We start from the raw sequence: 24343 nt of genomic DNA, 5'->3' as shown, positions 1-24343 counted from the left end.
CACACACACACACAGATATTTTGTTGTAAATTTAAAAGTAATGTGTTATTTTACTAGTTAATTGAAAAAAAAAAAGTAATCTAATTACATAAAGGATTACTTGTAATGCATGCGTTATCCCCAACACTGTTAGTGATGCTGTTTTATTCAGAAAATTCACAGGGCAGAGGTAAAAAACTGGTTTCTGTGCTCCTGAATGTTTCTGTGAACATAAAGTGTGAGTTTTAGTGCATGAGCGAACAGTCACATCTGCTTCATAATGCAACATTGAAAAGCTATATTTGTGGGCAAACATGTCGTCCTCGCCTTGGAATTTACCAAGGGGAATCAGATATATGTGTTTAGGCGCAGGTCAGATGTCCAGATATTGGATATGTATTTGATTTAAAACCACACTAGGAAGTTGTTCAGATCGAATATAAAAAAAAAATTGTTAAAAACAAATAGTAAATGGAACCTCAAGGAAAACAGGAAACACTGATATAGAAATATGTCCTATAAAGATTCTAGACCTAAAATCTAAACAAATACACCACACTCTTCTTAAAACCTCTTTCTGGTGGCCATAAGGCTGCATTTTCACAAGCCCAAGGTGATAGCTTCATGACCCTGAATGTCACGCAGCAAATTGCCAGTTTTTCTTTCTCTTTTTTCTTCCTGCTGATGTCTCTGACTTCTCTTTCAAGATGAAAGGGGTGTTCCTCAATACTGCCTGTGAGAAGTGCAGAAGTGTAAAGCTCAGGTGTGCGTTCTGTGCCTGTAGCTTCAAGACTTGAATCAAGGCATGTTTTGGACATCTGCATCTCTAATCCTGTTTTTACACTGTTTAATCATTTACTGCATGGATGGATCTCACTTTTCACCATCATATAAAAAAGAAGGAAAGGAGAAAATATATTTTGCTTTAAGAAAATTGGGGAAAAAATCATTAGCATCCATATATTATATATATTAGGGCTGTCAAAGTTAACGTGTTAACGTATGCGATTAATTTAAAGTCGTTAACGCGTTCAAATAGTGTAACGCAATTAACGCAAATAAATTACAGAAGTACGGGAAGCTGTGACATTAACGTAATTTGCATCACGCAGTCGATCATATAAGTCGGGAGTTTATCACAATCATACTGAGCATCTACACCTGTAACCCTGGAGGAAATCTGACATTCTCTGTTTGTGATTTTAAGCCGTTAAACTCTGGGAAAGTGTTCAGTGATCCAGTAATCTGATTCATTCAAACAATCCAAAAAGAAGCCCAGGCTGATTAGGCTACATCCGACACATCAGAGAGAATAGAGACTCACAATGCGTTTTTAGTGAATTGGTAATTTCAGTGTGTGCTTTGCTTTAAAACACGAGCTCTGTCGTATTCTGCAGTTGTTTCTGAAGAGCGCATATGAGCCTGTGACTGGACCCGGCACAGATATACATGCCTGCCTCTCGATCTGGCACGTCTATATGCAGCTGTCCGCTGGTAACGGCTATATGCGCCTGTCACGCTTTCCATCACTGCTATAGCCTACGTGCATGTAGGCAGGCCCATCGCAGTGGCGGAGCCAGAGGGGTGTCCAGGGTCCACTGGACACACCTGACACCTGACTGACCACCCTGGGTGTCACCCCAAAATTTAGTTTGCTATTTCCATTTCACCTAGAAAAAAGCATTTATGTTGACATGCAGCGGCACTGCACATTGTTCATACTATTTACGTTGAATAGTAGGAGAATATTAACATTAGTTGGGGTCGCGCACGAGTGCGAGTGCAAAATCCTGTCGTGCCATTCACATGGTTTTCCATTAAACAGTAATTTGTCTCAAAATGTTTTTAGTGTATAATGACTTCACTAGGGCTGGCCCAGACTTAGGATTTACACATTCAAATCATTATTGTCGAATCTTTCTATGGTCTACTCATAGTCAAATAATCTGTGTGTGAATGGGTTGGAAGGACCACGAGACTAGTCAGCAGGAGAGTAAAACTATTGTTATTTTCTTTTACACACTGCACACAGCAACAACTTTTAAAAAAGCGACCAAAACTGCAGGCCAACTGACAGACGAACTGACAATGGCTTTCTTATTTAGGTTTAAATAAAACGTAATGTGGTGGATAAACATTCGTAAAACGCTTTCTCATAACATGCGATCGAAATACAGAACATCACACAAATATATAAAAGAACATTTGGATAAATAAATTTAAAAGGAATACCTGCTTAGAGAGGAAAATTGCACGAGGTTTACATGGATGTTCTTAAGACGATTGGGCCTAAAGGGGGTCGCACACCGGACGCGAAGCTCAGCGCCGCATCTCAGGTATCTCACACTGCCACCAGACGCGCATACGTTATACACGCAAGCTCAATTTTGAACCGACTTTTGACAGATGAGCTGCACGATGAGAGTATCTTGTAGCACAGGGTGAAATCAGTATGTACATTGACGATTTGAGGGAAATATAATATCAATTTAATATAAAATGGTGCTCTGTGGCGTGGCAGGATTTAAACACCTTCCTGAGTCGCCGCGGACAGGCGCCGAATGCCTCATTGAATGTGTTAGAATTTTAAAGATGTGGTGCAAAAGCTCAGCGTCCTTAAAGGGGTCGCACACCAGACGCTCAGCTCAGCTCACGTCTTTAAAATATTGAGCACCCCCAAATTGCCAAAATAGTATGATCCTCGTTTAAAATGACCTCCCGTTCTTCGCGATTCCATCTTTCAAACTTTAGTTAGTGTGTAATGTTGCTGTTAGAGCATAAATAATATTTTATTTATTATAGTTTACGGAAATATATAGCTAATATAGCTTTTTTCCGTTTGTGCAGTTCTTACAACAAACCACATCGACGCCACTTTTTTCATTCTTGAAGAGAACTTTTTTGACATGTATGTTATGTTGACTAGTTTCGCTGTTTTGCATTGCCGCCTTGAACATGAGAACGAGATGTGTCTTGTGTGCGGCATATGGCACTTCATCAATAGCGCGTCTTGTGCTTAAACGGTAATAAAGGTATGCCAAAAATAGTGAGTAGCCTATCATAGTAAACATTGTCGGCTATGTCTTAAACGAATACAAGCAGATGAAATCGGATGCTGTCTATCAGATAAAAACTGCCTCTTGTCTTTAACGCAATATAATAACAGTAACATTTACATTGAAATCTTTTGTCAAATTTACTCTAAAATTTAGGTAGATTTTATTACAAAAAACTACCTTTCGGAATCAGAATTCATTTTTTTGTCATCTTTGGTTGTTTTAGAGCAATTGAAGAAAATGTAACTAACTGGTCACATGACAGGCACATTCTCTGGTGACTGAAGATCCGCATTTAACGCTCACAGGATGCAAAGCAGTTGAATAAATTGTCATGAGTCGAGTTGTAGGTGTGTTTAACCATGACGGATCAGTGACAGGCTCTTATAGCTGTGACGGGTTAAGTAACAGGCTCGTATGGCCACGCCGAGTGGAGACACAGGCTCGTATGGCCACGCTGGCCCGAGTAACAGGCTCGTATGGCCACGCCGGGTCGAGTGACAGGCTCCTATGGCCACGCCGAGTGGAGACACAGGCTCGTATGGCCACGCTGGCCCGAGTAACAGGCTCGTATGGCCACGCTGGCCCGAGTAACAGGCTCGTATGGCCACGCTGGCCCGAGTAACAGGCTCGTATGGCCACGCTGGCCCGAGTAACAGGCTCGTATGGCCACGCTGGCCCGAGTAATAGCCTCGTATTGCCATGCCGGTTCGAGACACAGGCTCGTATGGCCACGCGGGGTCGAGTCACACGCTCGTATGGCCACGCTGGCCCGAGTAACAGGCTCGTATGGCCACGCTGGCCCGAGTAACAGGCTCGTATGGCCACGCTGGCCCGAGTAATAGGCTTGTATGGCCATGCCGGTTCGAGACACAGGCTCGTATGGCCACGCGGGGTCGAGTGACAGGCTCGCATGGCCGCTCCGAGTCGAGTAACAGGCTCATATGGCCACGCCGGGTCAAGGGACAGACTCGTATGGCCGCTCCGAGTCGAGTCACAGGCTCATATGGCCACGCCAGGTCGAGTCACAGGCTTGTATGGCCACTCCAGGTCGAGTCACAGGCTCATATGGCCACGCTGGGTCGAGTTACAGGCTCATATGGCTACGCCAGGTCGAGTCACAGGCTCATATGGCCACGCTGGGTCGAGTTACAGGCTCATATGGCTACGCCGGGTCGAGTCACAGGCTCATATGGCCACGCCGGGTCGAGTCACAGGCTCATATGGCCACGCCGGGTCGAGTTACAGGCTCATATGGCCACGCCGGGTCGAGTTACAGGCTCATATGGCCACGCCGGGTCGAGTCACAGGCTCATATGGCCACGCTGGGTCGAGTTACAGGCTCATATGGCCACGCCGGGTCGAGTTACAGGCTCATATGGCCACGCCGGGTCGAGTCACAGGCTCGTATGGCCACTCCAGGTCGAGTTACAGGCTCATATGGCCACGCCGGGTCGAGTCACAGGCTCATATGGCCACGCTGGGTCGAGTTACAGGCTCATATGGCCACGGCGGGTCGAGTTACAGGCTCATATGGCCACGCCGGGTCGAGTCACAGGCTCATATGGCCACGCCGGGTCGAGTTACAGGCTCGTATGGCCGCTCCGGGTCGAGTCACAGGCTCATATGGCCACACCGGGTCGAGTCACAGGCTCATATGGCCACGCCGGGTCGAGTCACAGGCTCATATGGCCACACCGGGTCGAGTCACAGGCTCATATGGCCACACCGGGTCGAGTCACAGGCTCATATGGCCACGCCGGGTCGAGTTACAGGCTCGTATGGCCACGCCGGGTCGAGTCACAGGCTTGTATGGCCGCTTTGAGTAGAGTAACAGCCTCATATGGCCACCCCGGGTCGAGTAACAGGTTCGTATGGCCACGCCGGGTCGAGTCACAGGCTCAAATGGCCACGCTGGGTCGAGTGACAGGCTCGCATGGCCGCTCCGAGTTGAGTGACAGGCTCGTATGGCCACGCCGGGTTGAGTTACAGGCTTGTAAAGCGGAGACAGATCCAGTGGCAGGCTCGTAAAGCGAAGACAGATCCTGTGGCAGGCTCGTATAGCGGTGACTGGTGAAGTGACAGTCTCATTGGCAGCTGCCCCTGCCACAGAAAGATTTTACCCCCTCTCCAACTTTGGTGTTGTACAGTAAGCGCATGATATTGATGCACAGAGAATGTGTGCGCACTCGCGATCACTGATCTCATGCAGCATTCATGTACATTTTACTGAGGCCAACATGCAGTGGCATCTTTCCTGACCTCTGGTTATAGTCCTGATCACATTTTCCAAACTGGCATAGGACAATGTACCCAAACGCCTGACTCCATACATCAATAATCTATGATGTACATCTTCATCATTACTTTCTGGAAAAGGCACAGCTCATCTTCTGTCTTTACAGACAAAAATGCAATTATACTGCCTGCCAGTGATGAACAACACAGCAAATATCTGTCCCTTAAAAGGAATTTAAAAGGTTATTTATGTTTGAGTTATTGATTTTACAAAACGTGCATTAAAATGACCAAAAGCTTTAGAAAACACATTTGATATATATATATATATATATATATATATATATATATATATATATATATATATATATATATATATATATATATATATATATTTTTTTTTTTTTTTTTTTTTTTTTTTATGTTTTTCCTAGTCTAAAATAAACTCACAATGGATCATTGACAGTGTAACGTTGCTGGACCAAGGATGAAGATGAAAGGCAAAGAAGATCAAATATAAGTACTCTTAATTAAATAAAGCAAAGCAGACTCAGGTAATCCAAAGAATAGCACAGAGACAGCGTGTAGCACACTGGAGTGAGGACAAAAAGGAACTTAAATACACAGTAATGATGAGACAATGACAAACAGCTGTGAGGATTAATGAGTGTCCATGACAACAGATTAATGGTGGGAAACTACAACAAAGGAAACATGTGACAGTGAAAACTATGCCCAATGAAACCTAAACTCAACAAACAGATGTGACTTAGAACATGTGATAATACGCTTGTTCGATTTCGAAACAGCTGGTTAGAAATGTTGTCTGACCTGAGACAGTGTCAACACCTCGTGACTGTGACGTACGCCATCAAACATAAACCAAAACTGTAGCTACAGCCTGTCCACATACAAAACAAGAGCAGCGGTTACAACAAACGCTTTATTTCCACTTTTTCAAATATATTATTTGTCTTTATTGGCAATAAACACCTTTCCGATTGGATATGTGATGAGAAAAGGAAGTACATTGAGTTTGGCAAAAGCCCGATTCGAACCGCACCTTACCCCTACACTATCACAACAAAATCACATGGTGTCTTCCCGGTCTTACAGAATGAACCTGCGTTTGCAATTGAAAAGTCATGTTACTTGTGGGATGGGTTCTCTCCTGCGTCAATGCAAGTTTTTAAAAGTCCTTTTTATAGAATTTTGCATTGATGCTGTTTCTCTTATCACACAACTGCAAATTACAGGCTAAGTGAATAGGTAAACACACTTCATGAAGTCACAGGCATGAGCCGCGTCACATAACATTTAAATGCAAATGAGCGGCTGCACATGGGGTGGAGCTTCAAGAATTCAGCTCAGTCAGCAGCTCTGATTATCTCATGCAGACACACAATGAAACTGTTCAGCCTTTAATGATCAAACCGGAGTCGGACAATAATGGAGAGACACAAGAAAAAGTGACGACATGTAGAATGAGACGGGACGTTTCTGAATGGTTATTTGAGAAATGTATAAGATAGCTATCTTCAAGTCATTGATTAGCATGATAATCTCACCCTCTTTGTTGTTTGTTCCCGAGGGCAGATTTTATGTAAATGTCAGGTTTAGTGATGTCACTAACCTGGGGGGAAGCTTGTGTAGACCCTACCAGCCTCTTGTTGTATTCCTTAAAAAGTGATTTCTTTAAAAGAAAATATCTCCCTTTGCTTTAAACTTTGAGTGTCGTAACTGCAGATGTTGTTTATGCTCAAACAGAAACAATACACACTAATTAAAGTTTAAAAAGTTACATCATAATCAACCACCCCTTTAAAGCATTCACAGGCCAAGTTGATTTATTTATTTCACTAGCATCAAAATCAGGCACATATAAATGTCAGGAAACGTTCATGTCAATATCCATGGATCACCAGATCTTTGATAAATTGTAAGGAACACTATATCGTGTTCAACCTTTAGTTTAAACTGATAATCATTTGTTTTACTCGCGTTTTCGGTGTTTCCCCTATTAAATCCAGTCAGGCAGCAGTTCTTCTGCCACTCACTCAGGCTGATAGGGCGAGTTCCAGCGGGAAAGTGACATCCATGGATACCCTCTATTTGCCAGAACCACCACGTAACGGCATTCACGTGTGTTTCGTGTTTATTCTAAAACCTCAGTTCCACTAATGCTCACAAATCTGCTTTTTTATATCGGTAAAACCTCTTTTCATGTAGTAGTGATGTTATATTGTGTCATGTGTATCAAATTTGAACTGATACAAAATGCAGGCCACTCTTTATTGATAGTGTAGGCTTAAGTTGAATTTTATTATTATACAAACATATGTTGTATTAAAGCGATAGCTCACCCAAAACATAAGATGTAGGATGCTCCGGTGAGAATATGCTAGAGAACCAAGTTTTGTTTTACTCTAACTTACGCTACGCCTGCATCATGCACTGGAATGTGTCGAACGTGCTCTCGTGGCACACGAAGGCACGGCTTCACTTAACCCTTTATTAAACCCTCAGAGCCATGTGGAGCATTTTTATGATGGATAGATGATGCACTTTTATGGACTTCAAAACAGAAACAGACATTCACTGCCATTATAAAGCTTGGAAGAGCTAGGATATTTCATAATATAACTGAAATCATCAGAAAAAAAGAATGTCATATACAGCTAGTATGACTTGAGGATGAGGACATTTTGGGTGAACTATCCCTTTAAGCAGTACATAAGGTACACAACATTAATATTGTATTTTAAATGCAATTTTCTGTGCATCATTTATAAATGATGATATATAAATGTAATTAATAATAATAATAATAATAATAATAATAATAATAATAATAATAATAATAATAATAATAATAATAATAATAATAATTGTGTTCTAGAAGCTGTGTTCAAATCCTTTTGGCTCAAAAATCTGAATGGGCATGACACCTCTGAATGAAACAGTACAGTACATCCACCGCCACAAACAGATGATGGCTGAGAACTGATTCTGAGAATGTCCTAATATGCACAGCTTAACAAATTCAGCTTCTACATACATATTTATACGACCTTTTTAGCACAACGCTTTTAGCAAATCTGCGTGTGATGTATCTGCTTGCCATAACTTCACACGCTGCACATCTGAACTGTTATAGTCTTTCTTCTGTTGTTATGCAGAGAGACTGTGAGTAAGACAAATGAGATTGGCCTCCAAAAGTATCCATCACCTTCAGGTGCAGTGAAATGTTACTGAGGGAAAATTTACATTCTCTGTCTAGCACATGCTAAACGTTTTCAAGGTACAGCTTTACAATCTGCTGGATAAATTGGCAATTCAAAGAGGGAATACATTAGGCATGAGTGAGGGTTTGAGGACTGCTATTAGTCACAATGTTATCTTATCTTAATCTATTTAAAAATGCCCTTGTTGTGGATTGAGCCAACATACATGTTACATGTAATCTCTTATGCACACAGACAGCACTTTCAAATCTATTTTTCCTAAAACTCTTCATTTCTGATTGTAATGTCCGTGGACATACAGTATGGTTTATTTTAGAGACAGTATACATACTCTGCTGCCATAACTTTGGGTCAAATACCTCTTGGTGTAAATATCATTTGGCTGTACAGGTCTGCTTGTTATTTTCACTAGAGCTCATCTGAGAACAATCTGAGAATTCCAACTGATTATCTAAATAAAATGGAGGCTTTGTCTAGTGTTTATCACAAATGAACACTTATGTCAGGGTCAGAGTCTATTTCTGTTTCATTTTGGTCCATTCTGCATTTGTTCATTTCAGTTCCCTGTGTTCATATTCTCATTTGCTGTCATGGTAACGGACAGCGTTGGGGAGTAACTAGTTACATGTAACTAGTTACATGTAACTAGATTAAGTAATTTAATAACAAAATAAAGGTAATTGTAATGAGAGCACATTTCTGACATTTCTGAAGAATATGAAATTGCAGAGGAATTTGCCTAATTCACATTTTCTTATTAATTTAACTGGTCACACTTTATATAAGGTGGCCTTCACTACTATGTACTTACATAAAAAAAAAATAAGTACAATGTACTTATTGTGTTCATATTGAATTGCAAAACACTTCTGTTGATATTCAGAATACGGGTAAAGTTAGGGTCAGGTGTGGTGGTATGGGTAAGTTTAAGAGTAAAGTTAGGGACAGGTGTGGTGGTGTGGGTAGGTTTAAGAGTAAAGTTAGGGTCAGGTGTGGTGGTATGGGTAAGTTTAAGGGTAAAGTTAGTGTCAGGTGTGGTGTTATGGGTAAGTTTAAGAGTAAAGTTAGGGACAGGTGTGGTGGTATGGGTAAGTTTAAGAGTAAAGTTAGGGACAGGTGTGGTGGTATGGGTAAGTTTAAGAGTAAAGTTAGGGACAGGTGTGGTGGTATGGGTAGGTTTAAGAGTAAAGTTAGTGTCAGGTGTGGTGGTATGGGTAAGTTTAAGAGTAAAGTTAGGGACAGGTGTGGTGGTATGGGTAAGTTTAAGAGTAAAGTTAGGGACAGGTGTGGTGGTGTGGGTAAGTTTAAGGGTAAAGCTAAGGACAGGTGTGGTGGTATGGGTAAGTTTAAGGGTAGAGTTAGGGTCAGGTGTGGTGTTATGGGTAAGTTTAATGGTAAAGTAAGGGACAGGTGTGGTGGTATGGGTAAGTTTAAGGGTAAATTTAGGGACAGGTGTGGTGGTATGGGTAAGTTTAAGGGTAAAGTTAGGGACAGGTGTGGTGGTATGGGTAAGTTTAAGGGTAAAGTTAGGGACAGGTGTGGTGGTATGGGTCAGTTTAAGGGTAAAGTTAGGAACAGGTGTGGTGGTGTGGGTAAGATTTAGGGTAAAGTTAGGGTCAGGTGTGGTAGTATGGGTCAGTTTAAGGGTAAAGTTAGGGACAGGTGTGGTGGTACAGGTAAGTTTAAGGGTAAAGTTAGGGTCAGGTGTGGTGGTGTGGGTAAGTTTTAGGGTAAAGTTAGGGACAGATATGGTAGTATGGGTCAGTTTAAGGGTAAAGTTAGGGTCAGGTGTGGTGATGTGGGTCAGTTTAAGGGTAAAGTTAGGGACAGATATTGTAGTATGGGTCAGTTTAAGGGTAAAGTTAGGGTCATGTGTGGTAGTATGGGTCAGTTTAAGGGTAAAGTTAAGGACATGTGTGGTGGAATGGGTCAGTTTAAGGGTAAAGTTAAGGTCAGGTGTGGTAGTATGGGTCAGTTTAAGGGTAAAGTTAAGGACATGTGTGGTGGTGTGGGTCAGTTTAAGGGTAAAGTTAAGGTCAGGTGTGGTAGTATGGGTCAGTTTAAGGGTAAAGTTAGGGACAGGTGTGGTAGTATGGGTCAGTTTAAGGGTAAAGTTAGGGTCAGGTGTGGTAGTATGGGTCAGTTTAAGGATAAAGTTAGGGACAGGTCTGGTAGTATGGGTCAGTTTAAGGGTAAAGTTAGGGTTAGGTGTGGTGGTATGGGTAAGTTTAAGGGTAAAGTTAGGGACAGGTGTGGTGGTATGGGTTAGTTTAAGGGTAAAATTAGGGACAGGTGTTGTGGTATGGGTCAGTTTAAGGGTAAAGTTAGGAACAGGTGTGGTGGTGTGGGTAAGTTTTAGGGTAAAGTTACGGTCAGGTGTGGTAGTATGGGTCAGTTTAAGGGTAAAGTTAGGGACAGGTGTGGTGGTACAGATAAGTTTAAGGGTAAAGTTAGGGTCAGGTTTGGTGGTGTGGGTAAGTTTTAGGGTAAAGTTAGGGACAGATATGGTAGTATGGGTCAGTTTAAGGGTAAAGTTAGGGTCAGGTGTGGTGGTTTGGGTCAGTTTAAGGGTAAAGTTAGGGACAGATATTGTAGTATGGGTCAGTTTAAGGGTAAAGTTAAGGACAGGTGTGGTTGTATGGGTCAGTTTAAGGGTAAAGTTAAGGTCAGGTGTGGTAGTATGGGTCAGTTTAAGGGTAAAGTTAGGGTCAGGTGTGGTAGTATGGGTCAGTTTAAGGATAAAGTTAGGGACAGGTCTGGTAGTATGGGTCAGTTTAAGGGTAAAGTTAGGGTTAGGTGTGGTGGTATGGGTAAGTTTAAGGGTAAAGTTAGGGACAGGTGTGGTGGTATGGGTCAGTTTAAGGGTAAAGTTAGGAACAGGTGTGGTGGTATGGGTAAGTTTAAGGGTAAAGTTAGGAACAGGTGTGGTGGTTTGGGTAAGTTTAAGGGTAAAGTTAGGGACAGGTGTGGTGGTATGGGTTAGTTTAAGGGTAAAGTTAGGGACAGATGTGGTAGTATGGGTCAGTTTAAGGGTAAATTTAGAGACAGATATGGTAGTATGGGTCAGTTTAAGGGTAAAGTTAGGGTCAGGTGTGGTAGTATGGGTCAGTTTAAGGGTAAAGTTAGGGTCAGGTGTGGTGGTGTGGGTCAGTTTAAGGGTAAAGTTAGGGACAGATATGGTAGTATGGGTCAGTTTAAGGGTAAAGTTAGGGTCATGTGTGGTAGTATGGGTCAGTTTAAGGATAAAGTTAAGGACAGGTGTGGTGGTATAGGTCAGTTTAAGGGTAAAGTTAAGGTCAGGTGTGGTAGTATGGGTCAGTTTAAGGGTAAAGTTAGGGACAGGTGTGGTAGTATGGGTCAGTTTAAGGGTAAAGTTAGGGTCAGGTGTGGTAGTATGGGTCAGTTTTAGGATAAAGTTAGGGACAGGTCTGGTAGTATGGGTCAGTTTAAGGGTAAAGTTAGGGTTAGGTGTGGTGGTATGGGTAAGTTTAAGGGTAAAGTTAGGGACAGGTGTGGTGGTATGGGTTAGTTTAAGGGTAAAATTAGGGACAGGTGTTGTGGTATGGGTAAGTTTAAGGGTAAAGTTAGGAACAGGTGTGGTGGTTTGGGTAAGTTTAAGGGTAAAGTTAGGGACAGGTGTGGTGGTATGGGTTAGTTTAAGGGTAAAGTTAGGGACAGATGTGGTAGTATGGGTCAGTTTAAGGGTAAATTTAGAGACAGATATGGTAGTATGGGTCAGTTTAAGGGTAAAGTTAGGGTCAGGTGTGGTAGTATGGGTAAGTTTAAGGGTAAAGTTAGGGACAGGTGTGGTGGTATGGGTCAGTTTAAGGGTAAAGTAAGGGACAGGTGTGGTGCTATGGGTAAGTTTAAGGGTAAAGTTAGGGACAGGTGTGGTGCTATGGGTAAGTTTAAGGGTAAAGTTAGGGACAGGTGTGGTGGTATGGGTCAGTTTAAGGGTAAAGTAAGGGACAGGTGTGGTGGTATGGGTAAGTTTAAGGGTAAAGTTAGGGACAGGTGTGGCGGTGTGTGATTGGTTGCATTTGGTGCCATGACCTGGATGGGAGTGAGGTTTAGGGGGATTGAGTGTAACGGACGTAGGCCAGTTAGACCTGTGTTTCTAAACCTCACTCCCCTGGCCTCAAGAGACATGTAGCAACTGATGCCAGAGGCTGCGGTCTTTAACATCTTTGTTAGCTTGCCTGTCTCCCACATCATTTTACTCTTATTTTTGTAATTCTCTTGACAACTGTTTTAATTATCCTTGTTTTTATTTTTAATTCTTACACGTGGTATTCTTGTTTCATATGCATATGTTATCACTGTTTCAATAAATTTTCTATGTAAAGCACTTTGAATTACCCTTGTGTATGAAATGTGCAAAATAAATAAACTTGCCTTGCCTTGCCTAAATGTACCATTAGAGTTTGTGTGGAGTATAAATGCTGTCCTTGATTGTGGGCAAAATGTGTAACAGGCGCACTGAATTAGAACTGATTTGGAGCAAATTGAGGGTATGTTTCCATGACAAAAATATACTAAAACAGATGACAATGTTGTCAAAATGATCCCTGTTCACAAAATAATTTCTAGAAATTACTAAAAAGGCTATATTATGCATGCCAGGCCAGTAGTTGGAGATATCGTTTTGTCAAGAAACGCCCCGGGAACACATACTGTGTACGCATGAATGATGATGTCACCATTTAAGTAGATCTGACTTTTTGTCATTTGCATGGAGACAATAAAGGTATCGTTTTCAAAACTTTGCACTTTGAAACTCACTTTTTCCAGGCTCCCAAAACACTGTTGTCATGTAAATGAATGGCCAAAACTCTGGTGTCGTGTAAACATACCCCAAAGAGGGCAATTATGGTGTAGGTGTGACAGTATGAATTATCATAGTATATTATCATATAGTCACAGTTTACATGTAAAACCCTTTCTGCTGCTTTATAGATGTATGTGTGAATTCTTGGGGAAGGAAAACATAAAATTAAATTAAAAAGAGACTAAATAAAGACAAATCTTTGTCTTGTGTTTACTAGATTCATTTTTCATCTTCCAACAAAATGTCCTTGATTCAAAGAGCTGATGCAATAGATAAAAAAGAAGCTTTTTTTCAGAGAAATTGAGAACGTTGACCTTCTAAATTTGATATCTGTATATATTTTTCAGTGTGTTGTGTTTTAATTATGACGCTAAATGCAAGCAAATAGACACTGAATTCATGGATAGGAATCCTGCTAGCACTCATGTTGTATTTTAAACATGTAACATCGTTACATGTATTCTGTAATTTCCCAACCCAATAGACAATGTCTGAACAGTTTAGAATAATGACAGCTGATGCTGTATAGGGTTACACAAAACCTGATAGGATATTCTTCAGACATGCCAATCTGAGAACACCAAAAAAGCTCAGAGAGAATGAGCTGAACTCCTTTGATCGAACTTCAGTTTAGTGACAGAGATTGCACTTGACACTAACACTCTAATGACCGAAGAGCTAAATGGCCCTGACGATAATATGCCAGATTTTTAACAACCAAATGGCAGATTTAAAATAATTGGCTAATTGTTCTTTGTTCCAGAGAAAGGAGATGAGAGGTTATGTGATGCCAACTACTAATGCACAGCCAATAAAGCATGTGCTAAAAGATCCTGAAGACCAACTGAGAGATAAGAAAGAAGGGCTATAAAATGACTCTTACCAAAAGCAGTCGAAGAGGCAGCATTTCAATAAAGCCTTAGTTTTTTTTTTAACAGTTACATTTTCATATCAATGGTAAACCCTGTGGTCAGTTGGGTCAAATCTGTATTTCTTTCATACTTCCGTACGTATGGACTAAGTTTTGGCAGTGGCTATTTACACTAAGTGCAAGCAGTACTGAAAATAGTAGCATTTTCTTTGCAATAAGAATAAATAATAGTTAGATACAGATACTATACTCCTGTAGTTGCATCAGAACTTAATGCCAAGTGCCTTACCCCTACACTATTGCGACTGTTGATTATCCAGCGTCTTCAATCATTTTATTTGGCCTAACCAGACCTCAGTGGGCGGAGTTAGTGTAAATATCCTCTGCCAACAAGGCTATTTACACATAGCGCTTGAGCATGAAACACTCACTCATGTTTTACCGATTGGTGAGAGTTGAAGAATGTTCAACTTTGAGTAAAACGCAGCGCTCATCACTGTCACTTTTCACCCAGCCGTCCAATCAGAGTGGAGGAGGAGTGGGACAAATACAACACCGACCAATCACCATATTGAGCTTTTACAACATCAACAGATGAAAACAAGCAGCATAATAACAAAATAATTTCAAGCTACACTGTGTAACTTTTTTAGTTTATTCGTAGCTAAAAACACTTAGTTCTTTTAAAAATATATGTGCTCATTAATGTATATTTACTTCTTTCAAGTAATAAAGTATTCTCGTAAGTTTATAATATGCCAATGAACAGAGCTGATCCTTAACTCCCAGGGGCCCTAAGCAAAATTCTGCTAAGGGGCCCTCCTACCTGACCCGTAAGCTATTTAAACCATTTGCCATTGCCATGCAGTTACACCTGACACCTCAGTGCTCCCAATACAATCCTTCCTCCTTTGAACAAAACAGTCAAAGAATGAGGTTCAAACAAACAATATTTATTAAAGAGTATTTTCTATATAATCTTAAAATAGTACTTGCTGAAGACGGCTTTCCTGTTGGTGAATCTGGCTGTACTGGGTCTGTGCTAGTACTGGCTGAGGCTGGATGTGGATCATCTGGGTCTGTGCTAGAACTGGCTGAGGCTGGATGTGGATCATCTGGGTCTGTGCTAGAGCTGGCTGAGGCTGGATGTGGATCATCTGGGTCTGTGCTAGAACTGGCTGAGGCTGGATGTGGATCATCTGGGTCTGTGCTAGAAGTGGCTGAGGCTGGATGTGGATCATCTGGGTCTGTGCTAGAACTGGCTGAGGCTGGATGTGGATCATCTGGGTCTGTGCTTGTACTGGCAGATGATCCAGCATCTCCTGTACGTACAAACTTAAGCATAGCACCTGCAAATTATAGATAAAACAATTTATAAGCAGCATCAGACCCATTCAAACTGACTCCCCCAGATTTCCTTTTATACATTTTCAAATATAAAATACTATTTATACTGTGGCTTGGCTCTTGTAATGTTTAACAAACTAGTGATTCAGATATCAAAAATCTCTGTGAGTCATGACATCATTGTTGATATCAAGAATTCACTTTTGTACAAGTGAACATGTAATGCCTGATATCAAAAAGACATTGTTACTAATAAAAAATGTCATACCTAATATCAAGAATTCACAATGTAAACAGTGATCATTTATTTATTGACATTAAAAATGCATAAATTGTGAATAAATAAAAGCTAAAATGGCTTGCCATAGGATGCTACTGTGTTTTATATTATGCATGTTAAAGCAATATTTGATTTATTATTATTTACTGAGGGATGTGCATCCATATTGACCAGTATGTCCAGCTAACTAATATCAACATTTTACATTCAATATAGCCTATAAATCAATAGTCAATCAATGTCAAAGTGTCAATATATTGCTTTCCATCTTGCATAATTTGTGCAGTAGTTAAGAGTTTTAACTAAACATTGACTAAAACTAGATCATTGTCTTGTTTTAAAAGTATGTAGCCTATGTACACTTATGATGATGAGGAGGACCATCATGCCCATATATTGTTCTGTTGGTCTGGTATCCACACAGATATTTCTCCTGGAAAATACACGTTTCGTTTTGTGCTCGCGCATATGAACGCATGTTCATGCGCGACGCAGATCTTTTCCGAGATGCAGTATACAAACACCGTTGCCGTTTATAAAAAAAAATAAAATATATATATATATTTATTTTTTAAATAATTTTAATTTTCAGGCACAAAGACAAAGAACACAGCCCTGAAAGCGGCTGGCATTAGCTAGCTAGACAGACCAAGAGATGCATAGCTTGCCTGTCCAGCTTAGTAAGACAACAGAAGAGATGCACATCAACTTAACTTTACTGTTATTTGCTGACATCAAACTTGTAAAGGAGAGAACACAAGTTTCCCTTATTGCTGTTCCTCCAATTCACTCTCATGGTGGTTTTTTCCCTCTTTTCATGGCCAGAAGGATAATTCTGCTTAATTTTATCATCAGTGTTTAAAACTGATTGATGCGGGGGGGGTGAGTAAATGGGGGGCTTGAGTAAATTGCGGGGCCCTATGCAGCTTGCGTAGTGAGCATATAGGGCTGTTCGGCTCTGCCATTGAAAATACATACGGGCAGGGGCGTTTCTAGGATTTTTATTTTAGGGGGGCTCAGCCCCCAGTGAGGGTAGGTCTGTAGAAAAAATGGTAACACTATTTAGTTTAGGGTCCAAATTGCGCTATTAACTAATAGCTTACAAACATGCATACCCAGAAGATATTGGCTGTTTATCATTACTTATAAAGCAAATATTAATACCTTAATGCATGGCCATACTGTACATGCAATTATCATACCCAATAATGTAGGCAGGTTTAACCAAGATCCCAAATGTTAGGGGGTTCTAACATGGTCCCCCGAGAAAATTTTGATTTCTATGATCTACATATGAGCATTTTATGATGTTCTGAAGGCCAAAAAATTTGATAACAATAGCTTGAAAACCATGTCACTGGGCAGTAAATTATTTGTCTTTATCTCCACATCTCTCGTTTTCTCTGTTTTTATCTTGCCCTGTCTCTTCATAACGCTGAGCTTTGACTGTTTTTTTTTCCGTTTTCGTCAGTAAATAAAGTGAACATATGGTTTACATATTAACATACTGATATTTATGTTTCATGAATAATTTTCTTAGACACGTTAATTTACTGTTTATCAAAGTTTTAAGTTTATTAAAATCACAGTATGAACATTCATTAGGCTACTAATCTTATGCCCAATACAGGCTGAAAAAGCTGATGTTTTTTTTTTTTTTTATTTACTGAATGTTACAAATAGAATTATATTAATTTACAATATATACACATTCATTATTAAACTTACGCCTAATCTGATGAAAATGGCTTTGTTAATATTTTCTGTTCGTTAAGGCCTACATTATGAATCACATTGGCATATTTCCAGTTAAAAATGTCTAAAAATTAGACACAACAAGTTTATTAATTTGCCTAAATATTTTTTTTCTTTTGATTAACATTTCTGACTTAAAGCAGAAGCTGTCAAACATGAATGATTAATTTAGCTGCATTTATCTTACTTGACGTCGAGTTGCTCTGCTAAAATTTGCGCTCAGCCTCAGCAGTTTCTGTGTGACCATAAAGCCCGCCTTCTCTGATTTGATTGGTTTTATCAAATATTTTGACATTGACGAGCGGTGACAGACCAATGACGCTCAGATTTACACACACACACACACACACACACACACACACACACACACACACACACACACACACACACACACACACACACACACACACACACACACACACCTCTGCTTCTGACGTGCGCTGCGCTCTGCTCAGAGCCGCTGCGGATTGGAGAGACAGACTAAAAAACGGGACGAAGCCGAAGCCTGCCGCCAGTTTCATTATGTTTTAAAGGTTAATCACATATTTTTTAGGGGGGCTGAGGCATAAGTTTAGGGGGGCTGAAGCCCCCCTAAAAAGGGCCTAGCGACGCATATGCATACGGGTGAGGGGTTCGAATGCCGGTCGCCATGTTGCTCCTCCATCTTGAAGGTAAATTAGCCAAAGAGGAACATACCCGTAAATTCAAGCTTCGCCTTTCGCGTTTTAACACTCGATGGCACTGTGTCGAATGTGAAGAGGGGGATTGCCATGTTAATCTTGGACTAAATTGGCCACCGTAGGAGTTAAAACGAAATCAGAATTGAGAGGAACAGAAACTATTATTCACTGGATGGTCATATACCTTTACACCGCTAAATGGGGGAAAATATCACACAGTGTAGGTTTAAAACAAGAGCCAGAACTATTACTTTACATTGTATCAGCATTTTTATTTAGAATCAATACAGAAACAAACTATCTGTGAAATGAGATGCTAATAACACTTTTTTGTACGTATTACGTATTACGACACAAGCAAAGAGTCTCAACTGAAAAAACGCAGCGCTGCCAATACGCTCTCAAGTGCTCACAGCGAGGCATTTTCAGCAGAGCGCCATGCCTTTTCAGCTGGATAAAAACACTTTGGTGGACACCTTAGTGTAAATAGACACTCCGTTAATGGGATAGTGTATATCCCTTTGTTTAAATATATCTGTGTTTCTATCTCGAGTTGTCATTGTTGCCTTTATATGTGGATCTAAAAATGCGTTTATTTTCACCTGTGATCACTTTCTGGCTTCTAGCCTATTATTATCTTCATTCATTTAGTTTATAAAGTAAAACGGTTGCATTGAGATCCACTTCTCCTCCTCTTCGCTCGACTCTCCATGACAATAATAAGCCGAGTTTAATTTTAAAAACTGCATTCTTCGGAGGTCATATTTGTCGGCCACATATGTCAGTCAGATTTCAGTAAAGTAACCGTTACATACCAAAGTCATAAGAAAATTACAATGTATGCATCACCAGGAATAACGTTTTACTTTTCTGAAATAAGACATCCTTGATGATGTCTGCGGGTGACAAATGCGACCTCAGGAGGATTCTGCCTTTGAAATGAGACACAGCTATACCAGTTCTCAGTTACGGTCCATTATATTTTCTCTCAGATGTTGCTTCTAAAATCCCATCACTTTGGACAAGATCCAAGCTGGATTCAAACCCACACATCAGAGTGCATTTATTTATATAAATAATATATAACAGATAGCAAAATATACCTAAGATGTAACTAAAATAGTGAAACAAGGAGTAATAGGACAAAAAAGCACACTTTTCGTTGCAGGCCTATTTGAAAACTAAATTGCTATCCTTGTTCGCCTTAAACATGAGAGAGTGTCTGTAAAGAAAAACTTAATTTGAGGTTTGAGGTTAAAGCTCAGATTTTATATGCAGATTTCATGTCACGTTGATATAATAATAACTAGTATAATAACAGTATAATACAAACAAGGAGATTTTCATACATTTCTAAGTCTTTAACTCTTAAAAGCATAAGATGCCTTATCGAGCCCAGACATCATTTGAACTAAAGTAAGCCACATATTAACATTATCTTTTCTTATGTGGCCACAGTAAAAGCTAATGAACTGTGAAAATGATCTCTGTCTGATGATAAGAGAGTGATTATGGTAAAAATAATCTGCTCAAATTGAACCCTTCCAAATTCCGAAAGGTAATAAATATGCTCCATTTTATTCTTTTGTAATTGTTATTAAAATACGGTTTGAGACACCTGCTTCTTCATGCACATGAACTTTAATGACATCTTATTCTTAATCCGTAGGGTTTAATATGGAGTCGGCCCACCCTTTGCATCTATAACAGCTTCAACTCTTCTGGGAAGGCTTTCCACAAGGTTTAGGAGTGTGTTTATGGGAATCTCTGACCATTCTTCTAGAAGCGCATTTGTGAGGTCAGGCACTGATGTTGGACGAGAAGCTCTGGCTCACAGTCTCTGCTCTAATTCATCCCAAAGCTGTTCTGTCGGGTTGAGGTCAGGGCTCTGTGCAGGCCAGTCAAGTTCCTCCACACCAAACTCACTCATCCATGTCTTTATGGACCGACGCTTTGTGCACTGGTGCAGTCATGTTGGAATAGGAAGGGGCCATCCCCAAACTGTTCCCACAAATTTGGGAGCATGACATTTTCCTGAATGTTTTGGTATGCTTCAGCAATAAGAATGTTTCTTTCACTACAACTAAGGGCCAAGCGCAACCCCTGAAAAACAACCGCTCACCATAATCCCCCAATTGATAAAAGTCCATTGAGCAATGACATTAACTCTTTTTCAACCAACGTTTTTAAAAAAAGTTTAAAAAAAAAAGCAACCAACAGCATCTTTTATAATTTTCACAAAACCTTCATGGCCCCCAGGATATTTAGTTGTATGAATATCTGAACATACAATAAATACAAATATGCATATCAAATGTTTTATTTTGTATTATCATAGCCTTGTGCATTTTTCAACACTTGAATGTAGGTTATGTAGGTTTCGTTATTTCATTTTATCGCTTGTTTCTGTTTCTTTTTTCTTCTATTATGTGTTATCCAAGAGATTCAGTAGTCTTATAACTGTGAAAAACACAACATTTTGTCAGTCACTTTGGGCCTTATTTTAATGACCTGAGCGTATGGTCGTGGTCAGGCACATGGTCCAAAAGGGTTGTCCCTAGTGTCTTAATGAATCATTGATGTGGTTTGGGCATAACCTGCAATAAACCAATCAGAGTCTCATCTCCCATTGCCTTTAAAAGCCATTTGCTCTCGCACCATGGCGGATTTGCTATTTACATGTTGGAATTTTGCGAGTGGAAAGACTGAATGCTTCTCCAGATAGGAATCCTTTTATTTTTAATGTTTAAAATGTGTGTGCTGCTGCGCGTCTCTGCGTGTGTAATAAGCAAATATGTGCACCGACTACAAAACAGCAACACGACTACAGGCACAGAGTTCCTCAAAACAGCAACATGCCAACAATGCTCCTCGTTTTCAGAGCAGCACGCCCCATGGGTGAACAGTTGGATGCGAGTGCATTCACTGGATGAGAAAATGATAACTGCGTCGGGCTGAAACTAACAAACAAACATTTAGGGATATACAGTATGTAATCTAAGATGTTCACTTTCAAGGATGATGAATATCCAAGGTTGTGAAGTATGCACACGCACAGACCCTGTGGTAAACTGAGCAGATTAACCCAGAAGGACTTCCATGTCCATGTCCAAACTGAAAAAACTTATGGATGTGTGTGGAGAGGTTCCTTATGGAACGTATGCATCATAGGCAAGAGAAATTGCATCAGTAATCCAATGTGATAAATGCTGCTTGGTGGCAGTAGAACCTTTGCTGGTGGAATAGGCATGCTTCCACATGTGCTTAAGACACCTGCTCAAGCAGAAGCGTTCCCATAGTGTCAACGTCATGTCAAGTTCCCTCAAAAAAGGAACTGGTAATCATAAGGATTCTGTGAGAAATCAAAACCAATTATATCATATTTTCACATCCCTTCTCATGATTTATTTTGACAGCAATATTGTATGTGTAGCAAACTCTCACATAGTGTTCGCCTTTTTTCCTAAATTTTTCCCAACTTCCATGTGCTGCTGGCCTCTTATCCTTCCTAAAGAGATAACTAAACCCATAAAGAGATTCAAACAGTCACTGTAGTAGCAGTGTCAGATATGATCCTCGTATTAATTAATTTGTTCTTTTGGTTACACACATCATGTTGTAAGTGTATCATATAAGTCTTGTCTATATCAATCAGTTTGTTCTTGCGCGCATCTAGAGCACATTATCATTTCGAATTATACATTTAAAGGAACAAAAATAGTGTTGTAGATGCATTGATTTACTTGGAAATCAAAAGCATCCGCTGTGTGTATTCTGTCATGGGGATTATAATGCTCTGTCAAAATAGTGAATAAAAGATAAATTGATATTAGGTGATGAATAGATGCTTTAGAATTGTTACCTGAGCCCATAAAGCACAGTGCCATCTGGATGGAGACGGATCATTCTGTTCTTCACTGTTACTCCATGTACAAAAGACTTCTTGTCATTCAGGAAGTATGTGTCCGGCACCCACAGCTGATCGGCTACCCTGTTATCCAGCGTCAGGTTAAGAGGAATCTCAGAATAGGACAGACGCTTGTCTCGCCAGGCTTGCTGGAAATACATAGTCAATGTATAGTCCTGAAAGAAAAGAAAAAAAAAAGAAAAAAACAAACACAGAGAATAAGTAAATTACCAAGTCTAAAGGCAATGTAAGAAAGACAAAGAAAGATAGGTTAGGGAATATTTGTGAATCTTTTGGGGCTTAATATTACATGACTGGCTTTAAAATTTGATGATGTAATGCTAAAAGCAAGAGTGCACATCAGGTTACAAATGAGTGTTAAGGAGCTGAGGTCTAAGGGAATCTCTTGAGACAGGTATATTGACAGACAGCACACTGGGACTCTGCTGAACAAAAATTAGCCATTTCAAATCACTCTTTAAAGGCATCGTTCGGCTAAAAATCCCCTGCATGCTGTTACATGACTATCAAATAGCTTCCTTATTGACCTTCAAATGTGCAATTACACTTTTTGCATTTCAAAATGCAAAGCATGCATCAGTAAGCTAGGGACTTGTCAAACTAGGGATGGTTGTAACAAATGTTGCTTTTAATGTTCGTTTGAAACTGTGTTTTTCAAATTCTGATATAATGTTCTAAGTTGTTTCAAATTGAAATAAAAAAAATAAAAATAAAAAACTCTAAAATGTATTCATTTTACCTCAAAATATGTGTAATTTTTGTCCAAAAACAGGACGTAACTAGGTTCGCTGTTACAAATGCAATGTTTTGTTTTTGTTTCTTGGTCCGGACCAAACGCACCAAACTAACCGAACTACAAGTGTGAACTTAGTGTAAATAATTGGTCAGAGCTCCTCCACAGACATTTAAAATTGAAAGTATATACAGGTCCATCTCTCAAAAAATTAGGCCATCTCAATCATTTTGACATTAACGAGTGATGTTAGATCAGTAAAATCTTTGGTCATCTGTAATGCGTAATGAAGATCAGGGGGACTTGTCACCCTCAGTGGTGGGCATGGCCCTGGTTTGTACACAACACCATTACTGCTGTGTTGCAGAACTTGTTTGAGGTCCAGGAACTCGACTGATTTCCCCAGAAATAGGTTTAATTAGTTCCTAATTATTTCTTAATTAAACCTTATAAAAACCTAATAGGCAAATACTGTTTCTGTTTTACCATGCACTTTTCACAAATGTTAGATGGTGGTATAAATTGTCCTTCTTTTAATTCTGTTTGGGGTTAATTTACCATTTTAAAGACATTGGGCCCTATCATAAACCTGGCACAATTCAACACCAGGCAAGTTTTTAGCGGTTTCAGGCCGACACAGTTATCATTTTCATGTCCAGCTCTACGTTATTTAAATAGCAAATGCACTCGTGCCCATCTGTTCACCCATGGGCTTGCTGGTCTGAAAAACAGGTGTCCTCAGATGCATTGTTGCTGAGTTGCTATGTTTAGGCAACTGAAAATAATAGCATCGTTTTTTGTGTGTTATTTAACCCTATGAACCCGAAGAACGTGCCCACGTGCTTTGCTGGATTTTTCCTCATCACAACACATTTTTGGCCTCACAGACATGAACGATATATCTTTACAAAGCTTAAAGTGTCTACTTTTATTTATGTACGCTCAAAATAAAAACCAAATGTTGTGTTTTAGCTAAATACAGAAAACAAACAGGATGTGCGTTTTCCCGCCTGTCTCCCTGTGAAGTCCATTCTGAAATGCGTCTGAAAATGAACTCAGAATGCAGAAAATACTTGCCACACATACACGACAGCCATCTCTTTATAAAGCTTAAGCAAAACAAATGTGTTTATATCTGAGAGCCTTTTATACACACACTTAACTGCAGACACTGAAACGACACACAGTGTGGTAGCTACAGTACAAACATTTTGAGTGTCCCTTATAAATAACCATGATTATCTCTTATTTTGTCGTACATTTTATCCTTTATCATGTTCTGTTGTAAATAAATGCAAACAATTCAAAAAGCCATTCTTTTAATCTCTTCACATTTTTTGTTCTAGTTCGTTCTCAGGTGTGAAACGCCTCCCCGCATAAGCCTTCCCGACACAAAACATGTC

At 40.0% G+C, this 24343-nt stretch overlaps 1 protein-coding gene across 2 annotated transcripts in view; it reads right to left on the bottom strand.

The window, feature by feature from the left end:
- Positions 1–24343, bottom strand: part of LOC137046909 (gamma-aminobutyric acid receptor subunit beta-2) — a 141036-nt gene that overhangs the window by 89424 nt on the left and 27269 nt on the right. Inside the window, exon 2 of one of the 2 annotated variants that reach the window (XM_067424371.1) lies at positions 22142–22362. In XM_067424371.1, the coding sequence (XP_067280472.1) occupies positions 22142–22347 (206 nt within the window). In that variant the 5' untranslated portion in view covers positions 22348–22362. Of the gene's footprint in view, positions 1–22141; positions 22363–24343 lie in introns of those variants that run through there. The other variant, XM_067424372.1, reaches the window with a different exon arrangement.

This window comes from Pseudorasbora parva, chromosome 18, assembly GCF_024679245.1.
Source record: "Pseudorasbora parva isolate DD20220531a chromosome 18, ASM2467924v1, whole genome shotgun sequence".
In the NCBI taxonomy this organism is placed as follows: domain Eukaryota; kingdom Metazoa; phylum Chordata; class Actinopteri; order Cypriniformes; family Gobionidae; genus Pseudorasbora; species Pseudorasbora parva.
Note: the sequence above shows the minus strand (reverse complement) of the source record. Positions and strands in the feature narration are given on the sequence as shown.